This window comes from Cyprinodon variegatus, unplaced genomic scaffold (genome assembly GCF_000732505.1).
Source record: "Cyprinodon variegatus isolate N-32 unplaced genomic scaffold, C_variegatus-1.0 Scaffold4, whole genome shotgun sequence".
NCBI lineage: Eukaryota > Metazoa > Chordata > Actinopteri > Cyprinodontiformes > Cyprinodontidae > Cyprinodon > Cyprinodon variegatus.
In genome coordinates, this window is record NW_015150457.1 from 2,790,026 (window position 1) to 2,816,188 (window position 26,163).

At 37.6% G+C, this 26,163-nt stretch overlaps 2 protein-coding genes across 3 annotated transcripts in view; one reads left to right on the forward strand and one right to left on the reverse strand.

Annotated features, from left to right (window-relative positions):
* Positions 1 to 9,317, forward strand: part of smyd2 (SET and MYND domain containing 2) — a 12,196-nt gene extending 2,879 nt beyond the window's left edge. Inside the window, exons 3-12 of one of the 2 annotated variants that reach the window (XM_015371622.1) lie at positions 690 to 800; positions 930 to 993; positions 2,300 to 2,424; positions 2,523 to 2,590; positions 4,021 to 4,123; positions 4,376 to 4,486; positions 5,442 to 5,562; positions 5,739 to 5,913; positions 6,874 to 6,982; positions 7,641 to 9,317. In XM_015371622.1, coding sequence (XP_015227108.1) covers positions 690 to 800; positions 930 to 993; positions 2,300 to 2,424; positions 2,523 to 2,590; positions 4,021 to 4,123; positions 4,376 to 4,486; positions 5,442 to 5,562; positions 5,739 to 5,913; positions 6,874 to 6,982; positions 7,641 to 7,721 — 1,068 coding nt within the window. In that variant the 3' untranslated portion in view covers positions 7,722 to 9,317. The remainder of the gene's footprint in view (positions 1 to 689; positions 801 to 929; positions 994 to 2,299; positions 2,425 to 2,522; positions 2,591 to 4,020; positions 4,124 to 4,375; positions 4,487 to 5,441; positions 5,563 to 5,738; positions 5,914 to 6,873; positions 6,983 to 7,640) is intronic. The other variant, XM_015371631.1, reaches the window with a different exon arrangement.
* A 1,067-nt stretch (positions 9,318 to 10,384) lies between these two features.
* ptpn14 (protein tyrosine phosphatase, non-receptor type 14) overlaps positions 10,385 to 26,163 on the reverse strand; it is a 48,993-nt gene continuing 33,214 nt past the window's right edge. The window contains exons 5-20 of the mRNA XM_015372922.1: positions 25,903 to 25,970; positions 25,498 to 25,568; positions 24,594 to 24,681; positions 24,413 to 24,501; positions 24,196 to 24,283; positions 23,924 to 24,006; positions 21,404 to 21,464; positions 20,957 to 21,023; positions 19,023 to 19,477; positions 17,691 to 18,920; positions 15,070 to 15,210; positions 14,288 to 14,506; positions 12,771 to 12,899; positions 11,728 to 11,962; positions 11,472 to 11,635; positions 10,385 to 11,293 (exon numbers count right to left, since the gene is read on the reverse strand). Of these exons, the coding sequence (XP_015228408.1) occupies positions 11,165 to 11,293; positions 11,472 to 11,635; positions 11,728 to 11,962; positions 12,771 to 12,899; positions 14,288 to 14,506; positions 15,070 to 15,210; positions 17,691 to 18,920; positions 19,023 to 19,477; positions 20,957 to 21,023; positions 21,404 to 21,464; positions 23,924 to 24,006; positions 24,196 to 24,283; positions 24,413 to 24,501; positions 24,594 to 24,681; positions 25,498 to 25,568; positions 25,903 to 25,970 (3,317 nt within the window). The 3' untranslated portion in view covers positions 10,385 to 11,164. The remainder of the gene's footprint in view (positions 11,294 to 11,471; positions 11,636 to 11,727; positions 11,963 to 12,770; positions 12,900 to 14,287; positions 14,507 to 15,069; positions 15,211 to 17,690; positions 18,921 to 19,022; positions 19,478 to 20,956; positions 21,024 to 21,403; positions 21,465 to 23,923; positions 24,007 to 24,195; positions 24,284 to 24,412; positions 24,502 to 24,593; positions 24,682 to 25,497; positions 25,569 to 25,902; positions 25,971 to 26,163) is intronic.

The window sequence follows — 26,163 nt, forward strand, 5'->3', positions numbered from 1 at the left end:
AGTATCAATATCGGTTATCGGCTACATGAGTTTTAAAATATCGGCATATCGGATATCGGCCAAAATCCGATTATATCGTGCATCCCTAATTCTTACTGTCAGTAACAACCTATGTAATCTCAAAAACACAAAAAAAAAGAATGTATTATGATTTATAATGTTTAAAGGGTTACACTTTGCAATAGCTTTTATAACCATCATTTATAAAAGGCAAGAAGACTATTTATTAACATTAACAGATAGTTTATTAATGTTTGATTTATATGTAACCTTGATATAGACCATTTATGAATGGTAAAATTAAGGTAATAAACCTACTGATGTTAGAGTAAGGGTAAGTCCAACATGACAGGACAATAAATGCTAGGTTCAGGTTTTAAGTTTGCTGATGTTTGGGTTAGGGATAAATTTACATGGCAGGGCAATATGATCTATTGACCTTATAAACCTAAGAAATAAACTGTATACCTTATAAATGGTTTAGATGCAGTTTATAAATTATCAAACAATTATAAACTATATGTTAACTATTAATAAATCGTCTCTTTACTTTTTATAAATAAGGATTATGATGTTATTGTAAAGTGTTACCATTTAAAGTGTATAGTGTGAGGGCAAACTCTATGCACAAACCGTCGTAGCTTTTCTTCTATATTGTCTGATATACAGTATTTTGTGCTTATGTGAAGAAAGGAGACTGGGCCATGCACAAACTGGAGTGTTCAGCTATGAATGCATTTGGAGAGAATTGGTGTCCGTCAGAGACGACCCGCCTGGTGGCTCGCATCCTCGCCAAGAAGGTTGGCCTCTTTTTTTTTAAAACAGGAATTTGTAAAAAAAAAAAAAAAAAAAATTATTTAAAAAAATCCCTTTTAAGCACATAGTTTGTTTCCAGAGGTAAATTAATGTTAAATGTTTTTATCTCAAAGCAGAAAATGATGAAAGAGCGATGTGTTTCAGAGAAGCTGTTACTAATTGAAGAACTGGAATCACGTAAGTAAATACTGTTATTAAATTATGATAAAGGCTTAAATGTTTAAGATTCAGACTCAACCTTTATCTTTATACATTTTAAAAAAAATGTTAAAACTGTTTTTGCAGAAGGTATATGTTTTTTAGTATGTCTAAAGCGCTAATGTTTGTAGTTTTTCCTTTGGCATCTTTTTAAACACTTTTTCTTGTAACACTTAGAAATTACCAGAGTATGCTGCTAACATGTTAAAGAAGTGTCTAAACTTAAAAGCGATTATTAATAAAAATGTGTAGGGATATGACAACAAGACCTGAGAGGTCTTATTTTAAACTGCTGTATGCCAAGTCTGGGGCTAAAAGCTCTTTAGGACTCGCCTTGTAGAAAAAGGATGTTGTACTGCATTGCTTTTCCTAATTTTTTTTTTTGTAATATCTAAAAACTTGTGAGTTTAAAAGGGATTTTATGTGACAGATGTGACCAAACATTTGAAATCAACAAATCTAAATATTGTGGCTGTACACTTAAATTTACCCTTTTTCATACACCTTAAAATCCCAGTGCAAATATAAAACCAAACAAATTATTAGATAACCATGCAGATATTTAGATATTTCACAAAGAAGAAAAAGTGTCAAGAATGGGTGGTGAGGTTGCTTGAGGACCCAGATGCAGAGACGAGTGAAGCAGAGATGAGTTCTGAGAGGTTTAATTGAAGAACAAAGGAAACAGAGGTACAAATCCAGAAATCTAACTAAAATGTTTAACAAATTAAAAACCATGGAGACATCAGGGAAAAAAACGAGCCTGAGGAGCCACTGGGAGATGAGCTGAGTAGACGAGTACGAGAGAAGGAACCAGCACTGAGAGACTGCAGAGGTGAAGTATTTAAGGAGAACAAAACAAAGGATGGACTAACGAGCTGAATGAGGAGCAGGTGTGGGTGGAACTGGCAAGAGGGAATCCAAGAGGAAAGAAAACAATCACAAGGGGGCAACAGAGAGTAACCAAAGAATGCTAGAATATTATGGAAAATAAAAACAACTGATAACAGAAAACTGAAAACTCAGACACAACAAATAAGAACCATAACAAAAAGAAGGTGCTTAATATAGAAATATGACAACAAATGGTCAATTTCAATGGGCATAAGATTTTTTACAAGCCACTGTTTAAGCGAAAGCAACATTCCTTTCAACAGGTTTACATAAAACGAATGACTAAATTAAAAAGATTGTGTTGCTAAATTAGGCTTTACATAGCATCAATAGAGTTAATTGGTGAGAAAATAGAAATAGTACCGGTATTGTATTTCCCTGACTGCACCAGATCTAGAGGATGAAGACAATGAAAAAAGAGAGAGGACTGAGGCTGATATTGCTGGACTCCATCGATTTTACCCCAAACACTTGGAGGTGCCTGACAGAAACGACTTGCTTACACTCTTTTCTCAGGTATCAAAAATAAATATGCATTTATTGACTTTCTTTAATATAGGTGAGCAGCTCAATTCTTCATTTTTTCATCCATTCCAACTGTCTGTATTTAACAGGTTGCCTGTAATGGTTTTACAATAGAAGATGATGAACTTTCCCACATTGGAACCGCAGTGTATCCAGAGTAAGAAGCAAGCCTCATACTATGTGCACTCACTAACATGATATTAAGGTTATTTCATGATAAAATTAGTAGTAAAAAGAAAGATTAAAAAAATAAGATAAAAAAATGATCAAACTAGTTGTAGAAGTTTTTTTGTTGTTTTTTTACTGCATACACCTGACATTTTTCTTGTTATGCAGCTCCCTACAACCAGATTAAAAACACCCAACTATCTGGATTAAAATTTCAACATCACTGAATTTAATTGAACTTTGGAAGAGCTAATTTCAGTATAAAGGAAAATATGACTGCACTGTACTTTTAAGGCTTGACCCCCAAAAGGTTAATGTGAAAAAGCACGCTGATATTCGTTAAAAAGTTATTTCCATGTGCAAAATCAGAGGAGCAGCAATCCTTTCTGGGTGTGTACCATTAAAAATACTGTAAGCAGGCCTTATTCTATTGAACACGCATGCAGATTTATGGGTGGAGGATATGCAGATACAAATACTTACCAATGGCAAAGCAATTCACTAAACCTCACTGTGAATGCAGGCACAGCTTTTGCATCTATTATAAAAAAGTCAGGTGTAAACTTGTACGCAAACACTTATCCAGTCATTGTGACCAGAATGGAAGCATTGGTGCAATGATGGATTATGGGGAGAGTAGGTGCACAGGTGAGCATATTTGGACTGTCGGGAAGGTCTGTGTGACAGGCACAAATTAATGCAGCAGGAAACAATTCCGATTGCAAATAAATCCAAAATAATGACCAAATCTGAATGTTGTATTTTTTTCACAAAGCAGGATTAAATATCATTAGCCACTCAAAAAAAAAAAAAATGACAGAAGTCGTAAAGGGACGTTAAAGGAGATGCAACTTAAAGAATGCATCCCCGACTCACAGTAAGAGGGATTTTTTTCCCCTTATCTCTTTTGAGCTCTTTTAATAAATTATATTTATCAGTGATATACTATTCAGAATAGTTATCAGCCTTTCTTCCATCTGCATAGTTTAAGGACTACACTCCAAATAGCACATGTAATTTACTCCTTAAAACAACTTAACCTGTTTGCATGTCTTTCCCCTAATGCATCCAAATTTTGTCTATCACCCACAACAACGCCAATATATTACAGGCACCATGTATTTTTTGCTCACACACTGATTTTGCTCAGCCCCTTAGCATTCTGCAAATATGTTTTCCTTTCAGCTTATCTCATACGCTGCAGAACTGCTGTTTTTATAATACGCCTGGCTGTAAAACAACAATGATGTACCCTGCAACAAGGTGACAATGTCAAAACAAGGGCAAGATGAAGTCTATCATTAAATAGTTTTTTTAAAACCATCATGTTATTTAAGTGAACAATGTTTAATGTTCCTTCTTCTGTTTTAACTCATTTAGGAAACCAACGCAGTTATTTACACTGTTTTTCCTCCACAGTGTGGCGCTTATAAACCACAGTTGTCTTCCCAGCGTCATAGTCACGTATAACTGCACGACGGCTGAAGTCCGGGCGGTGCAGGACATGAAGCCTGGAGATGAAGTGAGGAAAAGGCATGACTGCCATTAGAGGGGGTCTGATCCTGTTTTAGTTTTCTTATAACATTTATGTAAATTGAAGAACCCTGATTTATATTTAGCAAACTAATCTGCTTGATTGTACGTAAAAATAAAAATAAAGAGTAGAAAATGTTTGTGTCTTTAAAAAGGCGAATAACTGGGAGAATAACCAGAGAGTACCAAGTTAGTTGGAATTTACTCATGTGGAAATTGTGTTTAATCTTTTCCTTTCTAGGTTCTCATAAGCTACATAGACCTCCTATATCCAACTGATGATCGAAACATCAGGCTGAGGGAGTACTATTACTTCACCTGTGACTGCTTGGAATGCAAAACCAAGTCTAAAGTAAGACCCAAAGAATGAAAATATATGTAAATCCCTTTGTTGTCCCACAATTGATTGACATTTTGACCCATCCCCTTGGGAAGCAGTGGGCTGCCATTGTTGGATGCCCAGTCAGTGTTGGGAGAAGGGTTTTGCTCAGGAACACATAGTAGAGGCTGTGGAGACTGAACCAGGTACTTGCAACCTTCTCAGAGCACAAGTGCACTGCTCTAACCCACTAGGCCAACACTCCCCTGAAAAGTAAATATAAAATAAAATGTAAGCCTCCACATGTAATGGCAACGCCTGTAACAATTTGGTAACATCTGACAAATACATCTAGAAGCTTTAATGCTATATCGTTCTTGAGTAAGTTTTACAAAATGTCACATTCCATACCACCCTTCTCAGTGTCCCTGCCGGGAAAACACACATGGACCATAAACGTGGTTACGTTTCCAGAGGAGTCAAACATTTTAGTGCAGACAGGGATCATTTTTCCAATGTACCTTATTAAAGTTTGTTTAACTTATCCATTTTAAGGAGTTAGTAAACAAAAATAGCATCAGTGCCTCATATGTAAACCCCACAATAGCAAAAAATACAAATTAGTGGGCTGAAATACCTAGACAACCAAAGAAAATTAAATTATTGGCCAAATGTGAAATGTTTAGGGGAGAAGTGGCTTAGAGGTTCTGAGTTCAAGCCCCACTCCCATAGCTGCCCCTCTGGGTTTCTGACTAAGACCCTTAACCCCACACTGCTGCCAGGGTGCCCCACAATGGCAGCCCACTGCTCCCCAAGGGGATGGGTTAAATGCAGAGAGTTCATTTCATTGCTCTGTACTTGTGACAGTGTCTTGTGATAGTGTAATGACAATAAAAAAGCTGTGGAGAGGGCTGTAAATGATGTATTTAGTGCTTTGATGATATATGAGAATTTTCTCACATGTTCTGTCTCCTTTATTCATCCACAGGATGAGGAAAAGTTGAAAGTTCGTAAGCAGAGAGACCCATTCGAGCCACATGTGGTCAACAACATGATCCGTTACGCCAGGAACACAGTCAGGGAATTCCGGGCCCTTAAGCACATCAGAAATATCTTTAACTGCTGAAAAACAGTATTTGTTTTGCATTTAAAATGACATGTTGCCTGATTTCATCTAATATCCTTTGATTTCTACAAAGTTCTTTTACTGAAAAGACATAATAGAAACTCTTATATTTTTTTTGTGAAGCTTTTTTGTGTGAATGCATCCTTGACTCAGTGGCACCGCCTAGTGAGCTGTTGGAGATGTGTGAGCAGAGCTTGGAGAAAATGGGAGCTGTGTTCGATGACTCCAACGTCTACATGCTCCACATGATGTACCAGGCCATGGGGGTTTGCATTTACATGCAGGATGCAGATGGAGCTATTCGATATGGACAGAAGATCCTAAAACCTTACAGGTAAGAAGGAACAAAAACCTACAGGTTGCAGAGCAAAGAGATGCACAGTTTTGACATAACTATATTTTTGTCTTGTCCAAAAATGGGAATGATATTAAATTAATTTTACTCGGAACTAATAAAACAGCTTACCTGCAGGGGTCCTGATTTGCAGTCTTATTAGCAGCTTATATTGTTTTGTCAAATTGTAATAGTTTTTAAATTTAAATTTAATTTGCATTGAAACAACAAACCTCAGTGTGTCAAAATGGGATTAAATAGACAAAAAATAGAAAGTAAATGTGGTTTTTCGTATATTTAGAGCATATTTTATATTAAGTCTCAAACTTAGACTTTAACGTATTTATTTTTTGATTATTTAAAAAAAAAAAGGAAAATGATCTGAATATGTTGATCTTTTTTACTTTTTCCAGTAAAATCAGAAAAAAATACTTATGTATATAATATACTTTTGAAGAGTCGCTAAAGCAATTAATCATTTTTAGCTGCATTAGCTCTTAATATTATTTTTATTTTAGCAACCTAAATTCCAACATTATATAAGTAGGCTTGTGAGGATGAGAGTTGTTTGTATTTTGGTTTTTTTCTTTATTATAAAAATGGCATCAAAAAAGATTGTATTCTTTTTTCTTACAAACATTTCTGCTCAAATTGATAACTCTCAGAAAGTTTTCATAGTTTGTCACTTTTATGAAATAAGCAGGTTAAAAAAAAACAATATAAAAACACACAAACATGTTTCAATTAATGGGTTCATCAAAACCAAACAGGCTTTCGAAATTTTAAACAGATTTGAAGTTATTATATATTTTTTGCAATATTTCTTGGTGCATTACACCTGCCAGAACTGTTAGTGGAATATTTCCCATTGTTTGAATTAAAATGTAAATATATATATATATATATATTCTTTAATATATTTTGTTTATTTTGTCTGCATGGTCTCTGTAATGCATCCAGCAAGCTCTACCCCCCCTACTCGCTGAATGTTTCCTCTATGTACCTGAAGATGGGTAGAATCTACATGATGATAGAGCGCCACTCTGAGGGCATCAGGGCTCTCAAGAAGGTAGGGTGTCTTTCTAAGCGTTTAGATCAAACTTCATCATGTGTTGTTTTGTTTTTCTTGTAGAAATTATTTAACTTTATATACAATGTTTCCACAAAGCAGTCAGGTTTAACGAGCTGTTTTCATTTAGATTCTGTCTTGTTTTATCATCTAGCTGTTTTTTATTTATTTGTATTTGGAAAATATTTTCATTATACAGAGATAAAATGATACAAAGTTCAAATAGATTTAGCTATTGAAGTTGTGTCCATAAAAAAGGGAAACAATAATGCAAGCTACAAAGAGAAATATTATCTAAAAGAGTAATCAATTAACAATCCTAAATTTAAACTGAAATGTGGCCTATTTTCATACTGGCTGACGTCTAGCTTTAGTTTACTGGGAGAATTTCCTCAGGAAATATTAATACCAATTTTGGTATAATTTTGTATTTGTTACAGCCTATTAGTATTTGTGTATTTATTCCTTGATTGAAAAGAAAAACAACAGTGGCTTAAAATCATGGTGAGGATGTTGTGTCGTCAAAATTAACTTCAATAATTTAGGAAATCACCACAATTTCTTAAGCTGTCACAATTTCGATATAACTACATGGGGAAAATATGTGAAATAACGTCAAATGGATGTTGAAGTAACTTCTATTTTTCCCACTGAACAGGCCATGGCTGTGATGGAGGTGGCCCATGGAAAGGATCACCCTTTCCTCAGAGGCCTGCGTAAAGAGATTGGACAAAAGTGAAGAAAGCTTTGTGACTTTTTTTATCCAAACTTTGAAGAGCAGGGAGATTTGTTTTAATGTTAAAGAAAGTTACAAAAACAACAAATTATGTTTTACACAGTTATCTAGCTGTATAGCTGTATACCACTGTAAGGATTTGAAGGAGTAAAAGTGTTTTTATTGCACATATTGCACTGGAGGGGAATAGTTTTCAATGTTAAAACCGTTCAAGTAGTCAGTCTGTTTTGTTATACAGGACACACTGGCCACATCTGAAGGGAAGGTAAACAAACCCAATGTTTGTTAAATGACATGCATTTAGTTTTCTTGCAAATGAGTTGAGGGTGAATGCTCTGCTGATTTAGGGCTTATAGGGTGTGGAGGAGTAAAAGGGGATGCCCACCCAGGGGGGCATTTATGCATCAACCTCTATTGCTTCTTATGATAAAACAGTTAAAAAGAAATAAATATGTTTTCTTTTTCATTTACCGGTAATAAAATCTTCAACCATTTAATTTCTTTATCTGTTTCCAATGTAGTCACAGCGTTGCCTTTTTTTAAGAGAACACAATTTCAAAGCAGAATCTGAGAAAACCGGACTTTCCCTCAGCACCACTACTATCTGTTATAGACAAGAATCTGTTTTTATCTGGACCCGATGGTACCGGCTCGAAACAGGAGTGTTATGTTTGAACATTCCTCAGATGTGAGGATGTTTTTTGATATGTGGCATCCAGTGCAAGGTTTTTGGGCTGTCCAGTGGTCTGCCTCACATCCAGCTAGACATTTTCCAGATCAAACAGTTTCAAAAAGAAAATCTTTATCTTAAAAAAATATAATCATGCATAGGGATAATATTGTTTTTTTCATTCATTTAGCAAGATCCAGGTCATAAAATCATAAAGAAATTATTTTACACTATTGGCAAACACACTATTGCCCAAAGCATTACATCAGAGCATTATAGTTAGATGTTTAATCTCTACATAACTGCAAGTGCATGTAACCTCTGCATGCAGGCTGCTACTGCAGATGCGTGAAAATCTGAGGCTGAGTGAATAAGGGTGCAACCTACACAATCAGTTCACTGTCAGCAGAATCAAAGCTCCAAACTTCATGTGCCCTTTGGCTTCAGAGCAATGCACACATAGATTTTCTAGTTTCTACAGCTCATCTGCTGCATTCAAGCCCAACAACAGCGAGTGCAAAACTCAACATCAATGTTAGAAATGATGCAATGTTCCCTGGAGTAAAAAATCACTATTCCCATTGGTCAATCCAGGGGAAAGGCACTTTTCTGACTGCTCTTTAAGCGATTGGTATAATGCTACCATTTATTAGGGGTTACTTCAACTCTTTGCAATAGCGACAGGAACACCTAGTGCTGCAATCAGTAAGTATGACTTGGTTATACATATTGATTGTTTGTGTGAAAACAGTTTCGATTTAAGTTCCAATTTTCCTGTAGAACAGAAAAGATGAAAAATTTCAAACATTTAAACAATAAATATGTATTTACATTAAATTACATTTTGAATTGAAAAAGCTTCCTGGATGGGAAGTGAAACACCTTCAAACTTGGAAATAAAGTCCAGTGGATTGTTTGTAATTCTTTTTTGGAATATGTACATTAAAATAAAATGACCATCTTTAACCACAGTAAGGTTTTAAATCAAGTCAGACAATCTCTAAAACACACAAAATGTTACAGGGAAGGCCTCAGACTTAAAGAAAATAAGGATTTTATTGCATAATAGGCAAGTACAACAGTTTCATACATGTTTGGGGAGAGGAAACACAACTGAATGCACTCAAAATGCATATACAAAACCTATGTACATATATCTGAAGTATATTTTGCATGTTTTTTTAAAAACAAATGAAAAATGGAAGGTGGGACAAATTTAAATAGAAAACAAACTGTGGAATGCAGTGTGGTAAATACTGTTGAATAGGAAAGGAGTGCAACAAAAACCCTTGAATGTCAAAAGTGTTTAAAGCTTATACAAATCTGAGAACGTAACGTAAAACATATACACAGAAATGTTAAAATGCATGCATAGTTTATGTTTCGGTATATTAAGGTTACCAAGTCGATAAAAAGAAAACTATATAAAATATTTATGTAAAATGTAATGGCTGACATGGTTGACTTAGTACAGCTTCAGTTCAGAAAAGAAGAAAAATATGGATTAAAGGTTTATTAAAGGGTTTTATGGGCAACACTTTTTATTCCTTTTCACTCTTGGCAAAATATTTTGTTCCTCACACTTATCTTAATAAAACAAAAGATCAAGATTTTTTTTTGTTTATTTTAATACAACTTCTTAAATATCAATTTATAAATCTGGTATTGAAGAAATCCACACATTCCATTTTTTAAGGCACAAATAAAGTAAAAACCATCCATTATCTTCCATTTGTAATCACTATAAAGTTTTGAAATGTGTTAAAAATTTACATATTATTTCTGAAATGTACCACACTGCAAAAACGACCTAGAAATAAGCAAACATTCTCATATTAATTGTATTTACCCTTAATTTGAGTAGATAAATAAGATGATTTTCCAATGGAATGAGTATCTCTACTCCTAAAATAAGATAATTTGAAGATATGCACTTGATATAAAACAATGCAATTGTTTGTTGTTTTTTTTCAAATTTTATATCTAAATTATCTCATTCTATTGGCAAAGTGTCTCAAATACCTCCTTAATTCAAGAAAAAATTCAATTATTTTAAGAAAAAATGACTTATTTAGATTTCAGTTTTTTGCAGTGCAGATTTCTTATAGGCTTAGAACAAAATCTTTTAACTGGCAAATCTTTACATTAAAATGTATGAAATCTCAGGAAATCTTTTAATAAAAAAGTAGAGAAAAAAGATTAAGACGAGTTCAAAAGAACAGCGTGCCAGCCAATGGCGAAGAGAAGGTGACCACAGTCTTATTAGAAATAAATAAAAACATTTGTTACAATGTGGTAGTAAATATTTGTCAATATTACGTTAAAAAAAAAAAAAAAAACACAAGAACATTTATACTCAATTTGGCAAACAAGAGTGAAAATGTAGTTTAAACTAATAATACTGCTGCCATTTACTGTTTATGCAGCATATTATAACTTCTAACACTGGCTTTTTAAAATAATTTTTACAAACACATAGGAGGTGAGAAATCTCCCACATTCACACTCGCAGCGATGAGCTGCTTTTTGACCTGACTTGCACGGAAATAATGCATTTACATATATGCTTAAAACAAAAAGAAAACAGATTAAAGATGCGGCCGAAACAAAGAGTTAAATCTGAATATGATACGAAGGAGCAGTTAAATTCTTTTACATTTTTTGAGAGAATTTACTTTTCAATCCCAATCTGCTTTCAATCCCACTTATGTACACAAAGAGGAAAGCGAGTACCGTTCTCGTAATCAGGGTACATCTCCTGTAAGACTGAACAGACTCAGATGAGGCGGGAGTTTTTGAGAAACTGGATGAGCACCTGGTAGACGAATTTATACTGGGAGATGGTCTGCACCATCAGCATCCTCTGCTGCCTCAGCTCTGACAGCATGGTAGGAACTTCCACTGGCTAAAACGAAAAAAGAAAAAAAAATCATGTTAAAATGCAACATAAAATTCCCATAAATTCTCCTGATGTATTTTACATCTTGTGTTTCCATGGAGATTCGTACAAGTTCCTCTAAAAACTAGATGAATGCTTATTTCCACTTATCTGAGAACATTAGTCCCTGTTATTATAAACACACCTCATTATGCTCCAGGCAGCTGATCATGAGCTCAGCGAGAATCACCACGCCGGTTCGACCCACGCCAGCGCTGCAATGCACCACAACTGGTGGGTTAAGGCTCTTTGAGGTATCCAGCATAGAGTTGGTGTGCCTCCTCACAGACTGAATCTGTTCTAAATAGGCTGAAAATAAAAGAGAGAAGAAAGAATTTCTAGTGGTGGGCTGATTCTCTAGACATCAGTAAAAGTATTGTTCATGAGTCAGGTCCACTCACAGAGAAACCCAGGAACATATTCAGGACACCCTTGCTCAGGCCAGTCAGTGTACTGCAGGTGCCAAACTGTCCTCTCTTGGCCCGACAGCAGGTGTTTGACTTTCAGTCCTGTGGTGGCGTAGCAGTTGTACTCGGTGCGAAACTTGGTGGTTACCTTGAACTTGCCGTAAGTGGCTGAGTTGTGCTTTGAGCCCAGTTTGGGCCAGTAGCGGTGACTCTTGGACCTGCCACCCTCCTGGACAGAACATGAAGGGAAGGAACGGAGAAGAAGTTGTTAAAGAAATTCAGAGCTAAACAATTTTTCAAATCAGATCTGTAAAGGATGCTGTGCATGTGGCAGGGATCGACCGCTGAGATGGGAGAATCTGACAAGATTCTGACCATGATATATGTTTTTTACCTAATTGAAAATTAAATGAACATATTTCACAAAGCATCCTAGCTATAAAACCTGGTAGCGGCTGCAATATAAAAAGTGGCAGGGACAGAGTTGCTGGTCTGAGGTGATGGGACGACGGCTGGATCTGTATAAAGGACAATCCTGCAAGGAGACAAGCCTGGGATGGCAAAGGACTTTGCTGGGTAGGAAGTCCACCTTATAGCAGGGCAAAAACTTTACATGAGCTTTATTAGTTTAGATCAAACAGCAGTTATTTGTTACATTGGTCCAGTCAAAGTCGAGATTTAATCTAGCTCCAAATCTTTGTAAAGTTAAGAACTTATAATCACAGCTGCTCTACATCCATTGAGACCAGCAATCGATCCAAATAAGGAAAAACATAGAAGTTCCAGCAGCTCAAAAAAAAGAAAAAACTTCATCCATAAAGATTCCTAGTTACAAATATAAATAAATATAAAACAATTTTAAATTTTTGAACTAAGAAATATGTTTACCCTGACTTTCCTTCTCTTTATATTCATACACTATTGTTATTTTTTGTCGGTCTATCACTTGAAATCCCAATAGAGAACATTGAAGACTGTGGGTGCAATGATGCAAATGCAAAACAAACATTAAAAAATACACTTTCATGCGGCTTTACCTCCTCTGCAGTAACCATGGCGATGACATTGACGCCCTGTTCCCAGATCATCTGCCAGAAGTCTCCACAGGTGTTGGCCAGAGGACCCTGGGTGGCAATGTAGTGCCACTCCTCACCTCTAATCATTACCTGGGAGCCGAAACACACAACCGATTAGTGAGCATTAGAACACCTAAAAAAAAATTTTATTTTCTTTAAAAAAAAACGTACTTCTTTGGGTCAGACTAACTTTAGATTACGGTAGAAGAAAAAGTCTAACTTTTAACGAGCAGATCAATTAGAAAATACTGACAGCCACCACTAGAGAGCAGTATAGAAAAATGATATAAACCCAAGTTCCTTTTTCTTAATCTTGATGTTCTGAACTATTTTAATGATGATAAAAAGGCACAAAGTGACAACGAAAGGGTGATATCTTATAAAAATGTAGTGCCATTACACAATAGACACATCTTAGCTGAATCTTCAAGAATAAACAAGTACTTTAACACTGAGGGAGACATTTGTTACTAGCAGAGAAGTGAGAGGATTACAGAGCAACTCCATTCAGTTTGATGTGCACACACTGTTTTTAATTTAGCATGAATAAAATAAGGGCAGCTCTAGTTACCAAAAGAAGTTTTGACAACATTTGTCAGTAATTCCAAGAACTTGGAGCCCAGAACAAACTTTGTTGGCGACATTTCATGCCTTCTTTTAAAAGAATATCTAACTGATGAGAGATGACAACAGTTTAATAAGTTCCTTCCTGGTTTGGATTTAGGTTTTATGAAATGAGCACAAGCATGAGGTATAAAACATCACACAGAGTAATAAAAGCTCTGATTTCGGTCATGGCACTGTTAGCTAAGGCGATAAAATTATTAAAATATATGAACAATAAAATAGGATTGTAAAGTCATATAAAGATAATTAACAGGATTAACACAATGAATAAATCCAATTATTTGCCAAATATTATACTAATACATGATATATAAAACACAAAATAAGATCAACAATAATAATAAAATTCAATTAAATAAGGAAACATAATTAAAGTAATTTCAAGTTAGATAATAACATGATATTTTAAATATAAAATAAATACAAATGTATTAAAAATAATTAAGATAATAAAGAAAATAGAACATGGAAAAAAGGATCAGGAAATCTGTCTTAGGCGAAGTTGTTCTGTGTTGAGACCATGTGTTTAAAAAAGATTTTAACGACCTTAATTTCACATTAGCAGTTATGTGTTCCTGAAACCTGGTCCTCAAAAAATATATAAGTAAGCATATAATGTCTGTTAAAGCTGTTTAATATATATATTTTTTTACTTTAAAAAGGTGAAAGGCATAAAACATGAAACTTTCTGCTGAATTGTGAACAATGCCTTCGTTCTTTTAGAATTCTGTGCAGAATGTCAAAATGATTTCCATCAGGTGGGCCGACTAGAATTGCATCACATTGAGGCAGATGCTGTGTTTTAAATTGAAACCAGTTTTTCCTATTTACCCTCAGTGTTTTCAACGCACCTTGATATGTGAGGCATTAATGTAGCCTGTGTTGTTCTCTTTGTTGGGTACCAGCTCCACCCGATTCTCCTCATACGGGACGACGTCGCGGAAGCGATTTCTCTCTGCGTTTTCAGGCAAAGTCGCTGTGGTGAGAAGGCAGTCGGCCCTCTTCTTGGGCACCTGCTCGTACTCTGTGAAGACCCGGTCCTCCTCCAGCTTCAGCTCTAAAGTTTCACACTAAAAAATGAGATGTCAGAGGTTAGGTATTACTTTTTCACATAATATCTATAAAAAGACGTCCAGGGTGTTTCTGAATTAAATGTAGACTTCATAACCATGACTTAAAGTAACGCCCAAGTCTGGAGCGTTCATCACCAACCAGAGCAGCATGTGTCTATTAGGATGGTTTTGTCTTGGTTAATTCTTCTTTCTCACACACCATCTCCCAGGTCACATTCTTTACATAGCAGTCGGCCCAGAGATGTTAAGCTGCACTGGGGCCAGGCGTCTCACAGACCCCTTTAGGGCGACGGCCAGGGACAAAAACTGGGTTTAACAGTTCAAATCAAAAACAGTGCAAACTTCCGGACAAGAAAGGAAAACCTAAATGTAAAGAGCTGCATATTTGGCAGACTGAGTATGATGCCAGTCAAAAAAGAAACAAACATCTTGCATTTCTAGAAATAGCACGGTTAAAGAGAATATCCCGTTCAACTAAAACCACCATAAAGGATGTCATTCTACAGCTTTAAGATTCAGAAATAAGTACCAAAAAGGTTGCAGGAAAGTGGAGATTTTACCCTTTCGTCTGATGTCGACTTGGCAGCTTCCTCCCCTTGATTCTTAGCGACGGGCATTCTCGCCACGTAAAGGCCGTTGAGCGCCGCCATCATCAGCGGCCTCCTCATGGAGTCCACCGACATCTTCTGTCTTTCCAGCGTCTTCAAGAGAGAGGAAAATCCAGGTGTCATGGTGACTGGCAGCAAATGCGAACAGCCTGTGTAGGCGCATGCGCACAAGCAGAACCAGGTGCTTGGATCAATTCTTGCTACACCGGCCATGTCTACCTTTACCTTCACACTTTGAAATGTCTCTTCTAGCTTTTGCTTACCTCTGCAGCTATCCTTCTTAGAAACAGCTCATCCACTTGTGTCGAACAGACTCTTTATTTCTTGTCACCAAATTCTGAACAACATACCAGAGTCCCTCCTTACACTAGGGATTACTTGGCCCTAATCTGCGATGCTATTAAACCACCAAGACAGCCCCGCCTCCTTCATCCTCTATGGGACAGCCAAAACAACGGCTTGGGGTTTTTAGGGTCAGGAGGTGATTGCCTCAGCATATCAGATAAGCCATCAGGTAGATATAAGGGTGAGCAGCTTTAGACATGAGTAAACTCCCTAAGCGAAAACATCAAAATCTGCATCTAATTCAATTGTACAGAGCAGGACATTAAATCTATAGCCACACTCAGGTTCTGTGTCTGTCTCACAACAACGCCCAACTGGATGGATAATCTGAGGGATTTGTGGGGGCCTTTGGTTGCCTGTGGGGATCCAAAGGCCGGTGCTGCATTATTATGGATTGAAACCCAGATTACTGCCAATCAGAAGCTTTGAAACAGCAAGTAAACAACAGATAATAGTTCTAACTGCACTGCCATAGGATCAGTACAGAGGTACAAAATGTACTGTTCACAACAAGACTAACAGACACTATTAATTCACCCCAAAAAGTATAATTAAGGTAGAAAAAAAAAACATAATTAGCCTCTTTCCTTGGGAGTAACAAGGCACTTAATTATAAGAAATACTTTTTAATTGCAATTCTTAATCAAACACTATCAATACCTTGATAGCAATAAAGGCAGTTAACTAAAAACTAATCTTTTGTTGGACTGTGGGAGGAAGCCAGTGAACCTGTCGAGTAATAAGCAATTAAGCATAAAAGTGTCATCATAATAACCTTGCAAAAATAATTCCTATCAATAAAAACAAACAGCAACTATTTAAATAATTGAATATTATTTAGGGGATAGTATACATATTCTAAAGCATGGCGCTTGCTGAAAGGCCAACCCAATCAGAGCACTAAAAACACCAAAAAACCTTTGTCTCCAAAACTGAACAAAGATAGCATAACTTGGTACTTGAGTACTGGGGTTAATTTTATTTTGATAACATTATGTTTTTCATGATAAAATTTCTCTTAAAATCCTTATTGCAATATACAAGTTACACTGGCTTTTTATTTGTGTGTGTGACTATTTTCACTATACTGGTGTTAATTCAGAAAGGCTGAGCCTTTGAGATGTTGATGTTGCAGCATATTTCTTTAACTTCAAACGCATCCTTTGATTCAAATGATAAAGTTTACGGTAAAGACATCCTATGATATCGACTTAAAAGAAATACAATATTGATTTTTCTTTCATATTTTTTTCAAGAAATCACTTTTATATAATTTTAGTGACACTTACTTTTCACATGTTCCTTTATTCATAAAATAACACTCAAGTAAAATTGAATATCTGCAGAGTAGGTCAACATTTTATCCAATAACCCTGTTAATCTTTGTACTTATTGATAGTTGATTAATATAATGGTAGCTGCAGCCCTACTTTCAATGTAACTGTTTATAAACCTTGGTGTATTTAAATAGTTGTCTAAAACTTTAAAGTGCAAAAATGTTAACGTTTAAACAAACTCACTTCTCTGGGTCAGAGAATATGTGGTTTGGATTTTTGTACAGCTTAAATGACCATATAAATACTGAAAATAACTGATGGTTATCTGAAACACGACTAGGAAGCTCGATCAGATTTTATTCCTTTTCCAAAAGAAACAGCAATACCCATAGCTTTGGCAATCTTTGAAGTACTACTTAACATTAATCAATATTGGAATAAGATTAAAGAACTGCAATAACTACCTAACCTAACAAGATGGGCAGAAGAGCAGAATCAAGAGAATCGTAGAAGAGCTGCAGAGACCCATAACTCTGGTTTAGCAGGGCCTTTAACACTGATACAAGTTTATTGGATGGATGGAGCTTCATATCTGAGGAAAACCTGTTTGAAACTGTTAGTCTTATTGCCACAGCAAAGGTTAATCTTTAAGCAGGACATAAATCCTGCTCATATAGTCACAGCAACAATGGAATGGGTTAGATCAAAGTATATTCTTAGCATGAACTAAGGATGAGTAGCAAGACTCCATTCAGAATGAGCTTGACCTATGTGACACTTAATAATGTGCAAAGCCTTTTTTTCTAGAATTCAGTAAATGGAATTACTTAAAAAACATGAATAATTCTCCTTCTATGCTACGATATTCAACTCTGCAGGGTTTTTTCTCTTATATAAAACCTGATAAAAAAACTAAGCATCTTTGTGATTGCAAGTTGAAAAGGTTCTTACCCTTTGAGCAATCTCCCTCTCCACGATACTGTCCTCCAAAGAGAACATCTCAGACACAGGTCTCTCTTTCACCGGCTCCTTCCTCACCCTCTCCTTTACGCTGGTCAGGTCTGGTTCTGAAATGGATGGACCTAATACCGCCCCGTTCACTGCACCCTGATCCCCCCTGGTCAGTGTCCCTCCGCCACCTGCCCCACCTCCAGCCACAGGCCCGCCAACACCGTGGTCCGTAGGTCCTTGATCGAAGTGTGGTGCCTGATCATGGTTGTGGTGATGAGCGGCTCTGTGACTGGGAGCACGGATGGGAGCGCTGGCAGGATTCCGAGGTGGGCCCGGGTATTCTGGAGGGGGTTTGTTAGGCAGTTTAGCCAGAGCCGCCTGGAGCTGAGCGCTGATGCTAATGTTCTCATTGAGTCCTGGGATTTGAACATCCAGCTCAGGCCTCTCCTCTTCCTCCTCCTCTTCTTCACTCTCACTGCTATGTATAAGCATGGTAGCATTGGAAATAGTCTTTTGATGCTGGTAAGCTACTGGTGCAGGTGGTGCTACTGCAGCCTCAGCAGCATTCTGGACTGGTTTCTGTATAGGAAGCTCCTTTGGCTGCTGGGGGGGTGGTGGGGGTTGCGGCTGAGGCTGCGGCTGAGGCTGGGATGGCATTACTTGCTCTCTGAGAGTATTCCTCCGATGAAGAGCAGTGTTCACAGCTTTCATCGCCAAGCCTTCAATGCCACCTCCCCTCATACTGCTGATGAACTCCATGCTGTGCCTCTTGTCCAGGGCAGACCGGTGCTTAGCACCTGTGGTTAGAGGTTCACTAACCTCCTGCAGGGACTGATGAACAACAGCTGAGCTGTCTGGCTGAAAAGTCTTCACTGACAGCTGCACCATACGGGTAACCAGTTCTGGGCTGCTGCCCCCAATGCAGCGATGCCGGTGGCTGGCGAGGTCCGGCGTGCTGGTCGCTGGCCGGAAAGAGCTGGAAGGATAAGGTGGTGGAGGGCGGGAGATGTGGTTTCTTAACATATTAGCAGTAGTTGTATAATTCCCCATGTTGGCTCCTTGTTGTTTGGTGTTTGCAAGCTCTGGTGTGCTAACAGTGTGGGAGATGGAGCTTCCAACATCTCCACTGCTGTCTCCAACACCATTAGTGCAGGGGGAGTGGCAGGGGCCCTGGCAACTGGCTGGCCCTCCCAAATGGTGCCCGTGAGAAACTGGCTTACTGTAGCTGATCTGGAATAAGGACAGTTAAAGAGGAGAAAACAAAAACAATTAGGCTCATTTAAACCAGAATATTAAGTCAAAAGTCAGAACTCAGGATAACAGTGGCTCTACCTGTGGGGTGTAAGGTCCAGGGTTGGGGCCCGGGCCATGATAGGGGCCCCTCTCCCTCATTTCTGGCTGGCTGTACACCAGAGCCTCTGGTTTGCGATACGCACAGGAGTTGCTGATGTTCAGACTGCGCAGTGACTGGCTGTGGAGGTCATGGTGAGCAGGGACCATCCTGCGCTTTTGCCGCATGACCACTTCGTATTCAGGTGTGGGCCGGTACGACGGAGCGATGATGGCGCTGTGGCGGTGACTTGGGATGTAGTCGGGACGCATAAGCTCACTGCCTGGGATGCTGAGGTTGGACGACATGGGCGAAGGCGGGATGAAGGTCTGAGAACGATTGAGGGAGCTCAAACTCGGGCTGCTGTACATGCTTCCATTGGGAACGGTCCCGTTTCTAAAAGTAAGATCAAGACTGGTCTCCGACTTGTAGTAAGAGTCTTCATGGAAGATGCTGTCTGCAAGGAAGGAAAAAGATATTCATCAGAAACTTTTGAAAAAAGAAAAATAACTCATCATGCTTTGAATAAAAATTATGTAGGGATTAGAAATGTTATTTTGGTTAACTAGGATAACTAGAGTTATGGTGTCACAGAAAAGACACAAAGATGTGGGTGGAAAAAAAAAAAACTATTCAGAAACTGAAAGTGTTCCAATCTTTAGTGTGGCATGAACTTGTCACCTTTTTTGGTGGGAAAATGTAAATCATAATGGGCTGTTAAAAACACTTACAACTAAAAATATAATCTTTTTGGTTAACCACAGTGTTTGACAAGTTTGGCCAAATTGACAAGTTTGGCCATAATAATTCTAGATTTGGAGAAAAATGGAGAGGCTTTTAAGCCTGACGGCATCCCCTATCAACTCCATTCATTTTCTCTCACGCTTATCCCAAGCGGGGTCACGAGGGGTGCTGGTACCCATCTCCAGCTGTCTACACCCTGAACAGGTTGCCATTGCAGAGCACCACAGAGACAAACACGACAAACAACCATTCACGCACAAAGACTAAGGAGAATTTAAAGTAGCCAGTTAACCTAACAATCGTGTTTTTGGACTGTGAGAGGAAGCCGGAGTACCCGGAGAGAACCCACGCATGCACAGGGAGAACATGCAAATTCGATGCAGAAAGACCCCAGGCCGGGAATCAAACCAGGGACCTTTTTGCCGCAAGGTAGCAGTGCTACCCACTGCCCTAATGTGCAGCCTGCTGATGGCACCCCCCCCCAACATTGAAAAACAACAACTGGAACTTGTAATGTAGTAAAGGGTCTTTTCAAGGAAGAATTACCCAAAGGTTTAACAAGCTATTGTGAGAAGTTTGTTTAAGGACACCAAGTTAGTTTAATCCAAGTCATACGGAGAATTACACATGAAACGCTGCTAAAGACTAGTTTAGCCTGTTTTAATGTCAGAAAGTGTATATGTAGTGTGTTTAAACTCGTAATTCTAACAGTTTTTGTGAACATTTGTGTTAATTGAAAAAAGAACATCTTGGTCTACACAAACCAAGATCCCGCCGTAGAATAATCCCACATCCACATACAGTCGCACACCCTGAATGTTTTTCTACTCCGATTTTATTGTTAGCCCAACGTGAGTAAAGCAGTTTGGATTACAAGGCAGTCTGAGTGTGTGAAAGAGTCTATGAAAGAGTGAAGCACGCATGAGGTCACTGATCTGCACCCCCCCTCCCGCCAACAAAAAAGTTGGGCTTCTGATTGGCTGGGAGACCATTAAAATACAAAAAGGAGAAATGAGTCAAATGCCTGATGGGAAAGACACAATTAGCTAAACTCTAAATGTTTGAATTATTGTCAGGGAGGCAAAAAAACAAAACAAAAAAAAACTTAAGGCATACTGTGGTTTATGTGGTAAAATGCAGGGAGTGAAACTTGCTCTAAATATGTCCTTGGAAGTCTGTGTTTTACAATTACCTTGAGAGCTCTGCATGTCCTGGTAATGCTCATGCACGGACTGGAAGTTGCAGGACTGGGGCCGTGGCTGAACAGAGAAATACGTTTAAAAGCAACCAAAATAGATGACAATAAGTCATATTTAAAAGCAAGTGAATGGGATACATTTAGAAATTTTCTCCAGCATAAAAAGCTTGGTTCAAAGCCATGAAATATCATCTTCTATGACACTTTTAGCCAAGGCATTGTTTGGTTTGCTGGGAAGAGGAGGCAGAAATTACTGCCCTCTTTGTCTCACTGGGAGCGACACCCTTAATAACTTTTTAAACCAACAGACACTGAAACCACGGCTGGAGGGAACCACGGATGAATGTGCATTCCCTTCTAAAAAAAACTCTTTTATTCTCTCCTCAATTCTGAACAGCTAGAGACGTGCAATAAATGACATATATTGGTTGCAGACTTTACCAGAGACAAGCGATGGTTCCATGTGGGTCTCCTTCTGATGGGTGCAGGAGAGTGAGTGGGTCTTAAGAGAAAGACAACAAAATTAGGACTTAACATATAACAACAATGACACAATATTTCTATTATAATAAAAATAGCATTAAAAAAAAGATCACAACAGAAGAGCTCTACATGGTAAAGTTTTCTCAAAGTGATCAAAAGATAGAAGACATATATCTGTAGGCAGCTGTGTATAATTAATTTATGACTAATAATGCAATATAAAGACATGGCCTCTTTTATTGGTTTCCCAGGCAAAAAAGCATGTAGTCTTAAAAGAAATTCAAGCATGATTTCACAGTGAAAGCTTAGAAAAACCAGATATTTTCCATCAATTCTGTGTTGAATTGGTTTATTTTGGAGGTGACCCATTAACAGTTTACTAGTACTGTCAGATCTTAATTTTAAATTGCCAAGTACAGTGAACCCTCGCTATAACGTGGTTCACTTTTCACGGTCTCGCTGCTTCACAGATTTGCATCGTGCATTGTGTTCTGCATTCAGTCTCTTCGCGCTTTCTCCCAAATGTGTGTCAATAACGTTATGGTTTAATATGTACAGTACTGTACACGTACGTAAAACCACTTTCCAAATTGAAGTTTGCTAATTCTCTTTCTCTAAAAACCATAATGTCGACAAAACGTTCTGCACTCAATCAGAACAGCAGTGAAATACTGTACTATACTGCACACGTGAGTCACTATTTGTCCTTGTCACGGCAGGGCGGTGCTGATCCCCGCAATATTAACCCTTCAGTTCGTATTGATGCTTAAAATTATTATTTATTTATTCATAACTATATTATTTTACAGTACAGTACAGTAGTTATTTGTCAAAAAAACAACAAAAAAACAACAACAACAAACGTTTACACAGTACTTTTATTTGTTAAACAAATGCTTGGGCCTGTAAAAAGTTTTTGTTACTTTATTTCAATGTTTTATGGAGTATTTTATTGTATAATAACTGTAAAAAAATAAAGGTTTCTACTTCACGGATTGTGCCTATCGCGGGTTCTTTTCGGAACGTATCCTCCGCGATAAATGAGGGTTCACTGTACTTCAAAACACTGAGCCTTATAGCAAATTTCACAGGGCCCACAGCACCACAGATCTTCCACTGCACTTAGGAATAGAAACCAGGGGCTCTCTCACTGTATCCCCCCTATGCACTGAGCCAAACCAAATGACATCCTTTGTTCTTAAAGGAATAGTACACCCAAAACATGATTAGCCTTCATTTTCTACTCACCCCCATGCTGAACAACACTCTGGAGTACTTTTTTGATATCTCAAATGCATCTGGAGATCTGGGAGGCTTCTTGCTGTCTGCTGACATTCAAATAATGGAGGTCTATGGTGACCGAGACAGAAAGGTCCATAAAAGTCCACAAAAAACGTGTCAATATTCCTCCATACTGCTCGTCCAATGTATTCCAAGTGTCCTGAGTGGGTAGCATCCAGAATTTACTCGAAACGAAGTCATTTAGAATGTTTTTAGAGCATAAACAGTAGTGTATAGGATTTCCTGAAAGCGCGCACCTGCGCGCTCACGACGCTACGGAAGCCGGCAGACCAAACCAGCGCATTCAGCTCGGCAAAGAACTCATGCTCTTCCTCAACACTGAAGTCCTCAGACATTTTTCTTTCGTTGTTTCTTTCTTTGCACAGGTAAACAGCACATTTCTTCTTCTACGCTTGCATTATTGGCAGAGCAGACGCTGAATGCGCACTTTCATCTGGTTTGGTCTGCCGGCTTCCGTAGCGTCGTGAGCGCGCATGTGCGCGCTTTCAGGAAATCCTATACACTACTGTTTATGCTCTAAAAACATTCTAAATGACTTCGTTTCGAGTAAATTCTGGATGCTACCCACTCAGGACACTTGGAATACATTGGACGAGCAGTATGGAGGAATATTGACATGTTTTTTGTGGACTTTTATGGACCTTTCTGCCTCGGGCACCATAGACCTCCATTATTTGAATGTCAGCAGACAGCAAGAAGCCTCCCAGATCTCCAGATGCATTTGAGATATCAAAAAAGTACTCCAGAGTGTTGTTCAGCATGGGGGTGAGTAGAAAATGAAGGCTAATCATGTTTTGGGTGTACTATTCCTTTAAATGATAATCCAAGCAATTGATTAGAACACACCATAAAGTTCAAGTTCAAGAAGAATTTAGAAATGGGGTTGTTCATGCTGTTGCACTTGTTTCATAGACGTTCAACTCTCGGGAGTGGGTATAAGGTTGTGAGTACTTTTTTTTTTTAAGTGGAGAGGGTGGATCTTTTATTATTAATTCGTGAAGATCCTCCACTATACCTTTAAATAAAGGAGGGGTTTTATCTAAATATTTTAGGGTGACATTATGTCACTATATTAAAAGGTAGCAAAAACTTTGACCAGCATAATTAGTATAGCCGTTGCATAACCTTCAAAATGTATCCACTTTATAATGACCTGTGGCCGGCCTTGAGACTTACTCTGTGCAGATTTTGTTTTGTTTGTAGAACTTGTGTCTGGCCGTGAAAAGACGAGCAATGTACTTGGCCATTTCCATATCCTCCTGCAGATACACACACAGAAAACACAAACGGGCAAAACATTTTAACAACAATCAACCAAAAGCAGTTCCGTTTATTGGAAATCACCCCCCTTATCTTTCTTTTTTGCTGGTATCTGCAGACGTAACCTTCCATCTCCTAGGAAGTGTTTTTGTATGCATACCAAAGGAGCATCCAGACACAACACTCACCATGTGAAAATTGATGGTGTCGTCTCTGCTTGTTATCTCCACTGTGATAGCTGATTTGTTGTGTGCTATGGTACCGATGTCCTTCCACCTGTTGCACAGAAGCAAACACATTTAAAAAGAGAGAATAGTGAACTTGGCTTTCACACATTCATAGGAGCTGCATGACTTCTTTCGAAATTCATTTAAAAAAAAGACACAACATAAATGGGCCACTGACTTGTGGAGCATGATGGATCTGCCGTTTCTGTGTTTGACGAACACCCCAACAAAAGACATGCCGATGAAAATATCATTAGTGTAGTTGTCCTGAAGGAAAGGAAGAAATAGAATAAAAACCCAGCCGGATGTTTCTTCCAATTAAGATTTTCTTTCCATATATTTAATTATAATATAGCTACCTTTGCAGGAAAACTCTCCTGGCCAAAACCGTCCAGTTTTTCAACCTCTTTGATGTACAAAAGTTCAGCTTCAGCTGGCGGCCTTCCACTAAATAGTAAAAACATAACATGAATCAGAACCATTTCTGTCGTCTGTGCACATTTTATACCACTTATGTCAGACATTTACATGCAGTAATGTTTGGCATAAATGTGGGGCGGTGAAATAATTACCGGTAGACATCAAACAGCTTAAATGCAATTTAAGAATTAGATGCATCATTATACATTTTACCAAGAGAATAATTTAGTGTACTGTCTTTTTCTTTTTTTGACAAAAGGAGACATGGTGGATTATTGTGATTTTTGCTCCTGTTAAAATACTTTTTAAAAGGTAGCTGTTCATTTATGCAGCAAGTTCTCCATTATTTCATCCAACATTTGAAATACACTGATACAGCTTGCAGTGAAAAAGTCACACAGCATAATGCCACCACTACCACTCTTGAAAGCTACTGTGGTTAGCAGATAAAATATTTTGGTCAAGCTTTAGCCTTAGTAGTTTTTAATTTAAGGGAGACAGCTTAGATCATAAGGCTAAAAAATATGTTTTATAAAGGATCAATAATCCCATGCATGCACCAATTGATGCCAATTGAAGCTTATTCATGGCTTAACATGCTAAGAAACATTTATTACAATATTAGGGAGCTTTTATTTTAAAAAAAAAATTATTTTGAACCTTTTTTTTTTATAAAATCTAAAATTTGTCTCTTAAAAATCTCTGTACTTATATAATAGGTTATTCGTCAAAAAGAAGTTTTCAAATGTAAATCAATTTTTAAATAATCATAGTTGTATAGAAAACTGCATGTAAATGTCTGGCAAGAATTGTTCAGACAGATTTTGATATAGCAATAGGTACCAGTGGCTTTTATGCTCCTCAGCAACTTTCTTGGTCCACTCCTCTAGAACTTCATCCCCATTAGGCCAGTTCTACAAAGAAACAAAAATAAAATAGCAACAGTTAGCGATAAAGCTATAGCTTAAATAAAGACAAATAGTGGAAGTCAATGTTGAAGAGTATAAATACAATAAAAACTACTCAAAGAAATGGGAAAAGTGCATCCTGCTTCTTAAAATCCCATCATACAGGTTTTCAAAGATGAATTCATTAAATCTTTAATTATTTTAACCACATCACCCACTTCGGTATTAATTCGGCTGGTCATTAATCACTGTACACACAAGAGGGCATGCCTTCAAGAAGTGCATGCATGAAAAGAACAAACTATGCAATCATTTGAGGAGCGAAAGTTGGAAAACTCACCACTGGGAAGAGCACATACTCTCTGAGGAAGTCCTGAGATGGGAAGTGGGTGAAGTCTCCAAAGTCAGCTATAAATTATCGATAAGCATTAAGAATAATTCAGACCAAAATAGCTTGAATGTACTTTGGTTAAAATAGATCAATTAAATATAAATAAGGAAACCTTAATTTTCTATGTGTAGATTAGACGGGTGTTGTAACTTTGATGTAATTTCTGAGTTGAGTTGAGTTAATCAGCCATAATATAATACAATGAAGCTA